Here is a 15,962-nt window from a genome sequence, read left to right on the forward strand (position 1 = left end):
TTCAACGGAGAATTGACCTAAATAATGAATGAACGTTCCACAAATTAATATAATATGCCTATTACTCCTATAGCATTTTTTTAATTCGCTTTTTTATTTTAATATTCGCTTGTTTAATAATAACTTATGTTTTTCTAATCTGCTGATCTGCTCATACATTTTGCTTGCCCCAGATATACATACAAATAGTCTATGAAGTCTTATACTATTTTAGATTTTTATTCATGCCTGATTGGAAACCTACGATCAACGCGTGGTTTTCTCAGATACGGTGATATTCTTTTCATTCCAGCATTCCATGGAAACCATTTAAAATTTAAGCAAAACTGACTCAGGTGCTGAATACACCTACAAGAACTTCGATAAGACAAGCTATTGAAGTGGTTTTTAAGCGGAATCAAAGTGGATAGACATTACTATGGGTTTCATAATAATTGTTACAGGAAAATTTTTTTTACCCAAGAAGAATAACTGGTTCTTACTTAAAAATATAAAAAGAAAAAATTAAAAAGTGAAGGAGAGTTTATTTAACAAAAAAAATTTAAAGGGAAGAAAAAATCTGGATCACCTTTGAAAATATTTCGAAAATTAAGCAAAAATGCTGAAAGAGGAGGAAAATCCTATATATTCTGGATTACTTTTAAATACATGCGAAATTTTCAAGATTTTTTTTATCGAAATTACTAATATTTTCGCAGATTACACAGATTTCTTTTTGAGTTGCAAAATTTAAATTTCATACTGGGATGGACATATTCCTTTTTTGAGCAAGTTGATCACAACAAAAATACATTGCTGCAACAAATTATTAATTACACATAAAAACGAATCTACAATAAATGCCCAAACGGTTCAAAAGCGATTGTAGCCTAAAAAGTGTGTCCTCTTAATAAATAATTAAACCCAAATATTTAACTTTTTTTATTCTCTCATGTCAGTAACATCAACCACATATTAGATTTTCATTAGTTCACAGTAATAACTGCCAAATAACCCTATTGACGCACCCATCAACACAAACAAGCATTAAACAAGATGGGTATGCTTCACATAAAAAAAAAGACTAACTACTCAATAACTTCCAACTTTCATAGCGAAGAAGTTGCAATAAATCACAAACAATGAACAATGGAACTAAGGAAAGGCAAAGCCGCCACCCCTGGGAGGGCTTTATGTGAGTCTAACATGCGGCAAATGCATTTGTGGCTATTTATACACACACACCTACAAATCAAGTGGCGTGTGAATGAGGGAATGAATGTGTGTAGAATGTCAAATACGCAAGCAAAAAATATAAAATAAAAAATAAAAATAAAACAACAAAAACATATGTTACGGAGCAAATATTTTTCAACACTTTCCCAGCGGAAAACACGAAAATTTCCAACCCTCAAACTGCGCGCTTAATTTCATTTCAATTTACAGGAATATTTGTAGTGTAAAAAATAAGTAACAAGCTATATGTATGTGTATGTGCTGAAGAGTGTTTGCATGCATGCACATATGAGTGAGGTGTGTGTGCATTTGAAGTGCGTACCTTGAAGAGCTGCCTAAAAAATTTTACTCTTCTGCATGCTTCACCGCCGACAGAGGTGTGTCCCCCTGAAATTCATATGCTATAGAAGTGAAGGCAAATAGTAGAAAGTTATTACATGTATATTTATACATATTTATTTGAATGTTAGACATTTTTTTGTTATTTTTTTTTTTTTTTGTTTGCCTTCATTTAAGGTTCCTTGAAGTGCTCAGCCACTTCATACCCAAACGGAAGTGAATATTACTTTACTAATTGTGGCAGGAAATTCTTTAAGAAATGAGAAATGAAGTGGTGACCGCGGCCATAAAGCGCTTTGTCAGCGACACAGTTTGACATATCGTATATGTAATAATACATATAAAAGAGGTATGCATGTGTGTAAATAAATATAGGTAAAATAATCATATAATAATGTCTTTTAATTCCTTAATTTATAGTTTAAAATAATTTGTATAGCCTGAACAGGGTATATTAAGTTTGCCACGAAGTTTTTAATAACCAAAGGGAAACGCCGCAGACCCTATAAAATAAATATATAACTTATAAATGATCAGCATGACGAGCTGGGTCGATTTAGTCATATCCATCTGTATGTCAGTTTGTCTGTCTGTATATAAGTGTACTAGTCCCTCAGATTTTGATATATTGATCCGGATTTTTGCAAACGCACTTCTCAATGCAAGAAGCTGATCATTTGTCGAAACCACCGATATCAGACCACTATAACATATATCTGACATACAAACTTAACGATCAAAATTAAGTTCTTGTATGGAATCTTTTGTATTTGTGAAAGACATCGAAGTTATGCAACAGAAGCTAAGTTTTTTCAAATCTCAGCTGTAACGATATTATTTTTGGGCATAATAGCAGATTTCTAAAATATTACTGAACTCATAATAATTAAATATCTTTTTGCTCATACAAAAAAGCGTTCTTATAGCCAATAAATATTTTTAAAATAGAAAAAATGCTCGAGTTATGCAAGTTTATTTAATTTTATTATTTAAATATAAAATTTTTTTATTAAAACAAGCAATATTCTATTTAATATATTATACACACACATATGCGCTCTTATGCGCACCACATTGATATACATTTGTTGTAAATGTATGCCTAAATGTAGGCAACGTTTTAGCTGCAGATCTCACCATTCGCTGTGGCAAATATTTAATTGTAACTTATAATTTGCATTGTTTATATTTTAATGTAAGTAATTATTACGTATATTTATATCAAAACACACAAAATTTAGAAGATTGTGGCATATTAGTTCTATAAAATCGTTGAAAGTAATTAATGACTTAAATATTTTTTGATATACTTGTACATTTATACTCATGTGAATTTTTGAAAGAATTATTCTGAGATATTATTAAGCCAAGATAAAAATAATTAAATTAAATAATAATATAAATTTTCGTACAGCTTAAACTTCAATAAATTGTATAAATACTATTTTATTAAAACCCGAAAAACTAAATATATATTATATATACGTATATGTATCCCTCAAGTGCATACTAAAAAGGCTTTCATGCCATAATTTATATAAAAAACTAACATGTTTTAATCTGTGACAAAAAAATAATAAATGTTTGCTTCAAAATAAGTTAGACATGAAAAAAAATATACTTTTTAAATGCAAGCAGTTAAACGCCATAATAATTTCAATATGTCGATTTGCTTCATTGAAGCAAAATATGTGATCAAGCATGAAGAAAGACATGCAGTCATTTACAAATAGGGTATGTCAGTAAATGTATACACATGTATACATAGATATATAAATATGTCTATATATATATATATATATAGGTGTTAGTTTAACATACCTACTTCCACATAGCTGCATCACATGTAGTTGCTGTCAAACAAATTATTGAATCCGCCACAAACAGACACGTTGACACGCGTCAACAAATTGAAGTTCAAAATTTGAAATTTGAATTTACAATGTAACTGCACCTATTGAGTGAAATGCTATGCATAAAGTCATGTGTGTTTGTGTATGTGTATGTATGTGTATCTTCATATCAGCAATGTTCATATACATACTTATACGTATATAGATTTAATTAGTTTTTAATTGCTACATCGTCTCACTCCAGGGAGACCAAACAATTTAAAATACAGAAGAAATATTTAATGTGTGTATTTCGTTAAGGGAGGCATAGCGATGTATAAATCGTTGTTTTATGCATTTGTATTTGTACAGCTGTGTAGATGACCTGTATTTTTTCCAGAGATAAATCCTATTAAACCGACCACTTTTATGTCTATATTCCATTTTACGAAAACAATGCGCAAACGATCAACTAACATGAAGAAATATGCATGTAACATATATATCATGTTTCCTAATTTCCAAATTTTTTACAACGAAATCTGCCGTGATAAGTTATTCCTAAGTTACTTTAATTTATGTCAGTCTACAGAAAATATAATTACAATTTAATTAACTTTATATTTAATAAATAAAACCATTGGCTATTATACGACGTTTTAAGCATAGCTAGCTTTCAATAAAAATATTTAAATTATTGTTAAAAAAATTATTTTTTTTATTAAACACCAAATTTTCAATTTTTTTTGTAATATTTCTTAAAATTTTTTTGCATTTCTTTTTCAAAAACTATCTTTTTTTCAATATCTATATATTTTTTTGTAATCCACCATTTTCTAAAATAAATTTTTTTATCGTATTTAGCAGAAAACTTCTTACAGTTCCGTAATTTAATGAACTCTTCACACACAGAAAGCAATACCGCTTCCTAATTCTACTGTCGGACTCTCCTTCATTCAGCTCATCATTCGTTGTCGAAATGTATCGCTTAATCTTAAGAATTAGTCAATAAATGCGATAAATTAAAATTGACGTTTGACAGCTGCACCCACTGCGCAGTCGCAGCAATGTAACGCAATAGCTTCCAAGAAGTTGTTACACATAAATGGACAAATATACACATATATATATATATATATACAAGCATATGTATATATGTATGATGCATATAATAGCTGATAACAAATTTTACAAAATTCGTTGAGAGATGCCTTGTGGAAGCAGGAGCTCCACCCTTTTTAGAAGCGAGTGGAATTTAAATAGTTTTTATATTTGAGAATTAAAAGAATAAATTGATTGTTGTATACGAAGTACTAATTAGTTATTTGAAATATATTGTGCGTAAGTGTACATGTATACTTACATATATGTATGCCTAAGTCACAGTGATAAAAACTTTCTTCGTAAAAATTGTAAACAAAAGTCCTTTTTTCGTTTATCACGTTACAAGTTAATATATTTTGCTGTCAAATGCATTAAAAAAAAAAGAATAACGGCACGAAATTGACATAATGTTTTCTCTCTTTTCCCTATAGAAATTATTGGTTATGTGAAAGTAAAGTTTCTTCTCCTTTGTAATGAAGCAGCAACCAATTTCTGTCGCTCCACCACCGCCTACTCTGTGGATGCAACCTAAAATCAAATAGAAAGATATTTAGAAGATATTGTCCGCACAATAAGCTATGGTCGAAAAAAAACAAACAATTCAAAAATTACAAAATTTCGGCGTTTTTGACAAAAGTTGAATTTTACCCAAAATATTTGTCATATTTTCTATGAAATGTGTTTAATTTTGAAGTAGTCTATGATCCACGAAGAGCTGATTCTTTTTGCAATAAATACATAAGTTTAGAACAACATATTATTTTAGCAATGTAGAATACTACTTAATCATATTCAAACTAAATTGGTTCATTTATAAAAACTAATCGAACAAATTCTAGGCCTACAGCAATTAATTAAAATACTAACATAGCCTAATACAAGTACAATGCTTAATCGTAAAATTTATCGAAGCCATTTTGCATAAAACTATTACTTATAAAAAATGTATAAAACTAATAACAACAGTCACACCCTAATGAGTACCACATATATGTATGTTTCTATAAACTCATTCACAAAAAGCTAATAACCTCTGCCTAATTGGTGTGAACAAAAAACTGTTGCATTTCATTCTTTGTTGCTCTGCTGCAACCGGCTAACTCGTACAATGACTTCTGAACAAACGCGCTTAACGAAGCACAAGCGCCAGACAAACAACGAAAATGTTTGACAAAACAAACAAATGCGAAAAAATTATAAATAGACGGAACGCTTATTTAGCAAATATATTATATTCATACAATATATATTTCGCTGTCAAGGTCAAATGCAAATCATGCGAACAATTTGCACGTATGCGTGGACAGACAGATAATTCGCACGCTTTTCTGTTATTGACAGGTTTCTTGTGTACCTACATGTAATTGTTGTTGTTTCTGTTATATATTTTTTGAAAACATTTGCTCCGCTTATCACGTGGTTAAACGGCAATAAATTGCTATATCATTTTATAGCTGTGTCGGCTATTCCTTATCATAAACAAAAACTCTCTCTTTCTTTCGTCAATACATTTTTTAATGCTTTCGTTTTTTCTAAATTTCCCGAAGCGTCGAGGCAAGCAGTCGGCTGGTTCTGTTGCGCTAGTAAACCTCGGAAATTATTTATACTCATATCCGCAAGTAATGAATGTTACCGAATTAGAGAGGACAGGGTTGCCAACTGCAAATACAATTATAAAGAACTTATTATTAATAAATTATTTTATATTTAATATATCTTTTTATTAAATAAATAAAAAAGCATAGTATTTAAAAAAAAGTGTGTAGGAATTTAGAAGAAGATCATTCTATTACGACTCTCCCACAAATTAAAGCTATATTTTGTGTTTTATGTCGGTATAAAATAATTTACGCTCTTTAAACACGTGATTTTTTATTTTTATTTACAAAAAATATATTTTATTTTATTTAATAGGCAAGCACTGAAAACTAGCGTCATCTATGTTTGAGGCCCTTAACTTTTTAGCCCCTGTATTACATAAATCAAATATACATTTTTGCTACTACAAGAGACACAGCAGTATACAGTTAAAACATCAAATTACCAAAAGAGATCGTAATCTCTCCTCTAATTAGCTAATATTAAAGCAATGCAACTTATTTCAGTTGGCAACCTTGTCAATGCGTCCACCGAACTTCTTGTCAATGCGCAAGTGCCGAACGCTACCGATAAGCCCGGCAGATTACAGTACAGTATATGTTAATATACAACAAATCCATATTTATAAGCAACAACAAAATTTGTTGTATCAGCCAACCGAACACTTTCGTGGGTTGTTAGCTGCAGCGATTTGGACAGTCAACACCGCAACTTGCAGTGAAACAGACGTTAAATTTTCAATTAGGTTGAGTTGTATTAAACTTTTGAAAAATACAAGAAGCGAGCAACAGTTACGTAAAAGGTGAAGCATAAGTTAATCAAGGCAAAATTTATTTGTGAATATGGTGAAGTCTTTTATGTTGCACAAACTTTAGTTTGTTATTTTGTTAAATTTGAATTTGTTACAGTGAAAAATTATAATGTAAAAAAATAAAAACAAATCTGTAATAAACGAAATGTAAAATTTTGTAATAAATATATAAAAAATAATTAAATAAACCTTTAAGATAAAAAATACAAAATTTAATAACAAAAAAAAATTATTATAAAATCTACGTTTTTTTAAGTAAAATTAAAAATTATTAATAATAATCTAATAACACCGATAAAAATTTTAGAACATATTTTAATAATAAAATTTTAAGGTTAAAAGTTGATTTCAAAACAAGAAATAATTAAATAAATCTTTTTATTGAAGTTTAGAAATAAAAATAAAAATTTAAATATATTAAAAATAATGTAAATAAGAACATAAATATTATAATAAACGACATTAATCTAAAAAAAACAATAAATTAAAAACCAACTATTTTTGATGAAAAAAAAACTAATAATTTACAAAAAAATAAATGAATATAATATATAAATATGAAAAAATTACATATACATAAAAAAGTTAAAGTAATATTTTCAAGTGAATGTTTCATAGCAGTAATTAAATATTGCAATATTAAAGAAAATAATACGGCATGAAATAAAAAAATTAATCTAAAAATTGAAACATTATAAAATAATAAAAATTGATTTAAACAAAACTATTTGACATCAACTGCAGTTAAGCGTAAACAAAATAGCATAGTACAAAATAATATAAAATAAAATGTAATATAATAAAATAATAAAAAAAAATATATGCAAATAAATTATATTTTTTCATATATTTTATGAAAATAATTTTTAATATGGTAATTGTAATATATATAAATATATATAACATAACAAACAAAAAATATTAAATTAAGTTGAAATAAAATAAAAAAATTTTTTTTTAATTTTATATTTATATATATTAATAATTGTAATATTTTAAAATATAACAAAGTGTTTGACATGATTAATTTAGTAAAAAAGTTTTAGTAAGTAAAGGTAAAATTAAAATATATTATATTTAAAAAGCAAAACAATAAAAAAATTCTCTATACCAACAAGTATTGTTGTTATGTGAAATTAAAATAAAGATTGCGCAATTAATCTATGCAAAATAAAAGTATAAAAAACTTAACACACCTACTAAAATTTTTAATTAAAACCGAGGACGTTCTAAATAAAATTAAAAAGTAATAGATTTTTCAACGATTTATTAGTTTCTAAATTTAAAAAATATATGAAAAATATTAAAAATAAACTAATGCGATTATAATATATTCTAAGTATTGTAATAGTTGACAATTTTCTCACAAAACTGACAACTCATTGCGTACCGTTATAATGAGATATCTAATTTGTTACAAACACGCGATCATTTGTTTACTAATAATTTTTGTTGCTATGCTCTAAATTCACCTTCGGATTTCGAAACGCTTGTTTGCATTGACGTTCAAACACGGAAATCACGCAAAAATTCACACAAATTTTCTGAAAATGACCTTTGGCATTACAGCGTCATTAACGGTGCATTCAAGAGATTAGCTAATATTGAAATGCGCTATCTCGAAACTTGAACACAACAAAGCTATATACTCGTATGTTGAGATATACAATTATTAACCAAACAATGATTAATGCATTGTTACGATGTTGTAAGCAACATAGTCACCGATAAATTGGCTTATGGTAGATAATTGAAGAATTAACCACAAGCGTAAAAGACGGTCATAATTATTTGCCGGTTGTTGTTATTAGCAAAAAGTGTGACGAGGACTGCGGCGCTTACATTTGGCCGCATTTTGAGTTGTTTCTTTGTAAAAATGTTTACCGCTATTTAGTCGTAGAGGCTTTTGGCAAAGTTTGTGTAATGTGTTGTACATTTGTTGGCAAACAACAAAACAATTTTCCGCAAGTGGTGGTTTGATCGTTACATGCTGAAGCGGTTAGGTAACAATTGCTTAATAGAGACGCTCAATATGCGAAATCTCAGATTATTTAGTGTCAGCGTGGACTTATGGTACATTTGGAGTTGTAATCGTATAACTATATATTAGGGTGGAGCGAAAAAAAATGTTTTTTTTGCTTAGCTTGAGGATAAAATTTGTAGATTTTAAAAAAGAATATTTTTGAAAAAAAATTTTAACATCTAGAAGCGGCGAGCAAATTTCGAGTTGTTTTTGGTTTAAACTCTTCACATTTATAAAAAAATTAACGAATTTGACGGTCTTCGACTCAAAATTTATTTTAACGCTTGAAACCATGTTGTCGTTTAAGACTTTTTTTTTAAACTCCTATAATGATCACAAAAAATTTTTTTAAGTCGATAACTTTTAATTGGCCAGAAAGAGGACTCTCCACAGCTTCTAGAACACTTATCAAAAATTTTTTACGCAACAAAAATTTTAACTCGGAACTTTACTTTAAATGTGAGTCTCTAGATGTAAAAAAAAAAAAATTTTTCCAAAAAATTTCTTTTTTAATAATCTAAAATTTTACCTTCAGGCTAAGCAAAAAAATTTTTTTTCCCAAAAATTTAAGTCAAAAATATTGATTTTTCTTTTGGTTTTACCTAAGGTATTCAAAATATGTTAAATTCAAATTTTTTTCTTAACAATATTAAGCTAAGGAAGAAAATATAATATTTATAAGAAGAAAGCGTCATATACCATACATATTACATTTGTATATATGTATGTGTTTTTATATGTTTCTTTGAAAAATAAAGTCCGGAAACGAATTTCACTTTTGCACAGCAATTAGAATATATACATGTACATAAGTATGTCTATAAACACATCTATAAGTACCTGATTACACAAACAAAAGTATATATATTCGCTATCACTTCGCGAAGGTTTTTATACAGTACGTTGCGCAAGTCTTCGTACAAACATGCAAAAATGTAATCTGATTATTTTTTGTTAATAAATATATTTGCAAGTGCAATAAACAGCGTTTACCAAGAATTTAATTTCAGTAAATATTTACATACCTGTATATGCAACTATATTAAAATTTTATTATCAACCAACGCGTCAAGCGCCCAGTCTTCAATGTATTTTGTTGAAAACGCAATTAAACGAATGACATTGAGATCCACAGACATAACTATTAAGTAGGTAAACATAATAAATGTGATACAAAACCTTATATTTACGAGCACTTGTGTAAATATTCTATGTATTTGGTTGGGGGCTGACAAGTGTGGGTTTCTTCTTGAAAGATATTCTGAAATTGAAATCGCCAGAACGATTTTACGAAGTGTAAAAAGAAATAGCGTGTATAAGAACTTTCACTTTGTATTTCGCTGAGCCCATATTATATTGTATTTATAATGTATTGAGAGTTTTTTGCAAGAGAATTTGAATCCACATCACCAATCATCATCAAAGTCATCATCGATGAATTAAGACTTATATTTCGTTAATTTAATAAATAAAATAATAATGTCAAGTACATAAAATGTATTCTATAGTTAGTTCTTTGGCATTTTTTGATAGTTTTATGCGTTTAGAGGAGATAGGAATCTTGGTTAAAATGTTAGCCAAAAAGTATCTCTATGAACGGACGGTAAAGTTTACTCTCTCCAGAAAGAAAAATAATGCTTATACGAGCCTTACTAAGTCAGTTCCTTAAAATTGTGAGAAAGAATGTACTACGACAATATCATACCATTAAGTTTCTGTTGTGATTTTTTAAACTTTTTATGCTAGCGATAGTGAAATCCGATTAGCCGAGCCGATTAAGTAAGTGCTCTAAAAAGTTTTCACAATCGGAATGTGCATATACCAAGAAGAGCTCCAAAGGGAATGTAAAAGGAATCAAATGCAAAAAATGGTTACTTCTTCGATAGAAAACCGACGCCGGCCGAGTTTTGACTTTCCTTGTTTTTTTTTTAATCAAATAAGTTTTTATTGTTTTAAAATCCTTGGCTAGATAACAATCCGGTTGATTGCAATCGCGTAGACCAGGCAACAAAACGATACAAAGGTCTTAGTGCTAGTCTCAACTGAGTTGAGTTATAAACCATGAAAGGAGTTTAAGCTTAAATTTTTGTAACTTCCCATACAACTTTACCCTTGAACTGTATTGCTTTTGTTTGCATATGTATTATGTTGCAAGAGTCTAACACAATTTGACTTGTATTTTCTAGGCATTGCAACTAGCAAAAAGTAAACCACGTGCATTAAATTTATTACAACTTTTCAGCACAATCACTTTAGACTGCGGTCTGTCAGACCAAACCGTTACAATGCAGTATGTAGAGATACTGGCAATTCATTTTGCAAAGTCAAACGAATTTTTGCCTACAAAAACATTATTGCTGTGGGCAACTACCAGTTTATAATTAGTAGTATTTACTAACGCATTACTAATTATTTTAAGTGCTAGCCAGAGTGCAGATAAATTGAAAATACGGAAATGAATTAAAAAAGTGTCGTTTAAATCGCTTAAAATCCATAAATCTTAAAGTCCAATATATAATATATTCATGCATTTTATTATGTTACGTTGTGTAAGCTAAGTTGTATACCTACACGTATTTATATTGACAGCTGATAACGTCGTAAAAATAACCAGTTGCACTTCAGTTACTGTGTTTTTTTCTTACAACAAAAATAATGCACACACCTCATTATACAATTCTTAATCTCAATTAGAATCGGTATTTGAACTATTTTTTATGCCTGCCAAGAATAATAGCAAAAACAAGTGGAAGTTATGATAAATGTAAAGTGATATAGAAGTTTATGAGTAGGTGTCGCATTTCAAGATTTTGCATACGTTTACAAAAGTAATGCGATTAATTAATTAACTGTAGGCAAGCTGTTGAAAAATGCTAATTTATGGATGTAATAGAGGATATAAGGAAATGTGCACTGATTGATTTTGCTTATGCATAACAGAATTAGTTTTCTTTGGTTATGTTAATGCGATGCTAAGTGATTTCTAGACATTTTTATACCCAGTGCAACACTTGTAATAGAGGTATTATGACTTTAACAGCTGCGAAGTATTATGCAAGGTATATATGGTAGACTAGGCAAACTTTTTAATAGAAGACTTTTGAATAAAACATATACTACCCAAAGATATAACCTTATAGATCCAATGCATTATTTGCTATATTTACTAGGTACTTTGAGATTTTATTGCTTTCATTGCTCGAGACCGCAAATGATCTTAGGGTAAATTGAGCCCCTTGCTCCGGCCAAAGTCTGTCGGACGAAGCTAAAAATAAAACTTTTAAATGTAACCCTTTTCGAAGCACAAACAGTTTCCAAACATGTTTTTGAGGAATACTGCCGAATTGATAATTCTTTCACGGATAAAAATTCATATCCATTTCGGATACGTATACCTAAAAGGCGTGAAAACGGTGCAAAATGTGGTATTTATACTTCAAAGTTTTACGTTCAAGCCATGGTATTTAATATCTGTAAGAAAGTTTTGAGTCTCGTAAACAATTATTTTATAATTACCGAATCTAGTCTTTAGGCATTTAAACTATAAAATTAATACTCGAAATATAAATAATCAAAATGATATTTTTACCCTTCATTCTTTATTAAAAACGAGCTACCTAATACTGCCAATTAATATATTTTTCAACAAATTTCCGAAAGTTAGCTGAACTACGAAAGGTTCAAAATCACTTTGAAAAAATAATAATAAAAAATAAACTAATTCTCCGACATGCGTTGGGTATAACTAGTCCATTAAGAGCGAAACGTCAAATATTATGCAGCATATCACTTGCAACTGGATTAAATCATATCAACTGATGTAATTACAGCATCAAATTGCTAATAGCCAGCGGCACTTGAGACATTGTGTGGAAAGCCTGTGGTTTTAAAAGGCGCCCGTCCACAATAATTTTCTAGATTTTATCATATATCACATATTGATTTATTAGAGCTTTTATTAAATTTCGAACACGTGTCATTCAAGCTCAATAAAAATATATATACAAATCTTGCTGACTATAAACTTATATATAAAATAATATATAAATATTTAAGTTTGCAATATAAACATGCAAAAAGTCAAAGGTGTAAAGTCTAAGCAGTGCATTCAGACAATATAGTTTTGTAGCCCATAAATGCAATACAGAGAGCTCTATTTGATACATTGTTGTTTTTAAATTACGTGCTTCAAAATATGTAATTTCGTTTAACAGTAAAAATACCAGTAAATTATTTATTTGACAAAATATCACGTTTGCCAAGATCATGACATTTATTTAGCATTTTTTTGTCACTAAGTTGTACATATTTAAACATTAATTGATAATTTAAATTTTATTATAATATAAAAAAAATTCAAACTTTTAGATGCACCCACGTTGGCTACTACTCTGTCTAGCGGCATTGCTGATGCCCATCACGTCGACGGCCTTCAATATTCTCTTTATGGGTCCCTTCCCAGCGCCTAGTCATTGGTTGTGGTTGGAACACTTTCTGCGCGATCTGCTGCATCGTGGTCACCATGTAACGGCTCTCACAAATCATCGCGCAAAATATAGGCACGAGAATCTGACAGAGATCATCATCGATCCGCAATTCGATATACCACATTATTGTAAGCGAAAATGCGCTATAATTACTATAATTACTTCTTATAAAAATCGTTTCTTGCAACCAAACTTTCAGTTCCCAAAGAGAATATATTCAAAATGCGTTACGCCAGCGATTTTCAAAACATACAAATGTGGTTCCATGTTGGCTTGCTCACCAGCGAATATGCGCTCAACGATCCTAAAGTTAAAGCACTGATCGCTAGTAAAGATCAGCAATTCGATCTAATCGTTTTGGAGCAATTCTTCCATGAGAGTTTTTTGATGTTTGCGCACAAATTTAAATGTCCCGTTGTGACGCTGGGCACTATGGGTTATGCGGACAATATGGATCATACGATGGGCTTACTTACGCCTTGGGCTTTTATACCGCATCTACTGCTCTCGCATACAGATCAAATGACCTTCACGCAACGTGCTTACAATACTTATCTATCATTATACGATGCTGTGATGCGTCGCTGGTATTATATGCCTAAAATGCAGGAAATGGCTGAGCGGCATTTTACCGGACTGGTAGAGGGTCCCTTGCCGCATGTACGGCAATTGGAGAAAAATATTTCGTTAATGTTGATCAATAGTCACCGTAGTCTGGATGTGCCGCGTCCCAGTATGCCCGGGCTTGTAAATGTCGGCGGTGTGCATATAAAAACACCCAAGCCACTGCCACAGGATCTACAGGTTTGTCACAGAAACCCAAATTTATACTCTCTCTTATTTTGCTATTTACATTTACTCAATTTGTAGAATTACCTGGACAACGCTACCCACGGTGTAGTTTACTTCAGTCTCGGTTCTTATATGAAGAGTATAGATATGCCTAAGGAAAAGATCAGCCTGATACTTAACGCCTTCGGTCAGCTGAAACAGAATGTTTTGTGGAAATTCGAAAACTCCTCTATTGGTCATCTGCCGCCGAATGTAAAAATTCAGAGCTGGTTGCCACAAAACGATATACTCGCTCACCCGAATATCAAGGTCTTCATCACACATGGTGGCATCTTTGGCACGCAAGAGGGCATTCACTGGGGTGTGCCGATGTTAAGCATACCACTCTATGGCGATCAACATCGGAACACGATCAAATCGGTGCGTGGTGGATATGCGCGCACATTGAACTTCGGTCAAATGACGAGCGAGGATCTGGTGCAGAATATACGATTGCTAATCAGTGATGCCAGTTACAAACAGAAGGCATTGGAAGCATCACGCAAATTTAGAGATAATCCAATGCATCCTTTGGATGAAGCTTCATTCTGGATCGAATATATTGCGAGGCACAAAGGTGCTACACATTTGAAATCTTATGGCGCCTATATGCCACTGTATCAGTACTTGTTGTTGGATGTGTTTGGTTGTGCGCTTTTGATTGCATTTATAGTGATTTGGTTACCGTTAAAAATTCTCAAATTTTTGGGTAGCCTGTTGCGGCGAAAAGAGCCTGAGGCGTTACGCAAAAAGCATCAGTAGAGCTGTGATGAAAATTTTTCTATGAAAAATTAATTTAATTTTAGAAAATTTAGTGTTACATGTAAAATTATGAACTAATTATAAGTTGGCAAAATTTTGTTAAATAATAAAATAATGTTATCGATATTAACATGCTTACGTAAAATATTTTTGAGCGAAATTCTTTACTTTCTCTCATGGTGTGGGAATTATAAAATCGATCAATCGATGGTGTCACAACGCACGACCACACTTTCAGATTATATCTATAACTCTTCTTAGAAAAATCGGTAAGACTGCTGTCAGCGTTCAGAGTTTCACAAAGCTGTTATGAATAATTTTAGAAAAAGTACTTCCGTTCGAAACTGTCGTGTAATAATGATAATGAAATGTGTAAAGATAAAATATGTGTTGAAAAATTGTAATTAAAATTTTATTATTCGAGATCGTAATCGACACAATCTTATATACAATACAATCTTATATAATTGAATCATGGTCTAATTGTCGTGGCACATACCCAGCGGAGATTCTTATGAGCTACTTTGCTTAGAAAACAAAACTTATGCGTGGTGGGGCATAAAGTTATGAATCAGATACCTCAAAAAAAGGCAAACGTATACACTATGTTTCAAAAATTTGCCTTATCGAAAAATAAATTCATTATTGGAATTAGCCTGGCCCATAATAATCTCAACATTCAGGTCCCAAAAAAATTCAGTTCCACGTGAAAATCAAGTGATTTAACTAAAGCCCGATTATCTATGTTCAAAAATATTTTTCGTACCGATTTCTGAAATCTTAAGGAGAAAGTGCTCAATAAGCAATCGCTAGTTTTCAAAGTTCAAATTATAAAATAACGTATAAAGAGACACTTATATCGAATTACACATAATTAACCATTGAACTTCGCGTTCGATTACACGTGCAGCTATTTATTGTTAATTTTATTAAAATAAAAATCGGCTGAGCTCCAAAGC

At 30.3% G+C, this 15,962-nt stretch overlaps 1 protein-coding gene and 1 long non-coding RNA gene across 3 annotated transcripts; one reads left to right on the top strand and one right to left on the bottom strand.

Moving 5' to 3' along the window:
* Window positions 1-4,812: 4,812 nt before the first annotated feature.
* Window positions 4,813-11,270, bottom strand: LOC138856365 (uncharacterized). The gene is made up of 3 exons (XR_011395589.1): window positions 11,034-11,270; window positions 5,849-6,149; window positions 4,813-5,018 (listed from the first exon to the last, which is right to left on the bottom strand). It is a non-coding gene; the product is annotated as an uncharacterized lncRNA (long non-coding RNA).
* On the top strand, window positions 6,731-15,150 carry LOC106627564 (UDP-glucosyltransferase 2). Of its 2 annotated transcripts, none has more exons than XM_014247716.3 (4): window positions 6,731-6,891; window positions 13,292-13,538; window positions 13,610-14,214; window positions 14,281-15,150. In XM_014247716.3, the coding sequence occupies exons 2-4, from the start codon at window positions 13,292-13,294 to the stop codon at window positions 15,001-15,003; spliced, it is 1,575 nt and encodes a 524-aa protein (XP_014103191.1). In that variant the 5' UTR covers window positions 6,731-6,891; the 3' UTR covers window positions 15,004-15,150. The 2 variants fall into 2 exon arrangements, with proteins under 2 accessions (XP_014103191.1, XP_069963415.1); XM_070107314.1 differs by lacking the exon at window positions 6,731-6,891 and adding an exon at window positions 11,446-11,472.
* The last annotated feature ends 812 nt before the right edge of the window (window positions 15,151-15,962 follow it).

The sequence above is a fragment of the Bactrocera oleae genome, chromosome 3 (genome assembly GCF_042242935.1).
Source record: "Bactrocera oleae isolate idBacOlea1 chromosome 3, idBacOlea1, whole genome shotgun sequence".
NCBI lineage: Eukaryota > Metazoa > Arthropoda > Insecta > Diptera > Tephritidae > Bactrocera > Bactrocera oleae.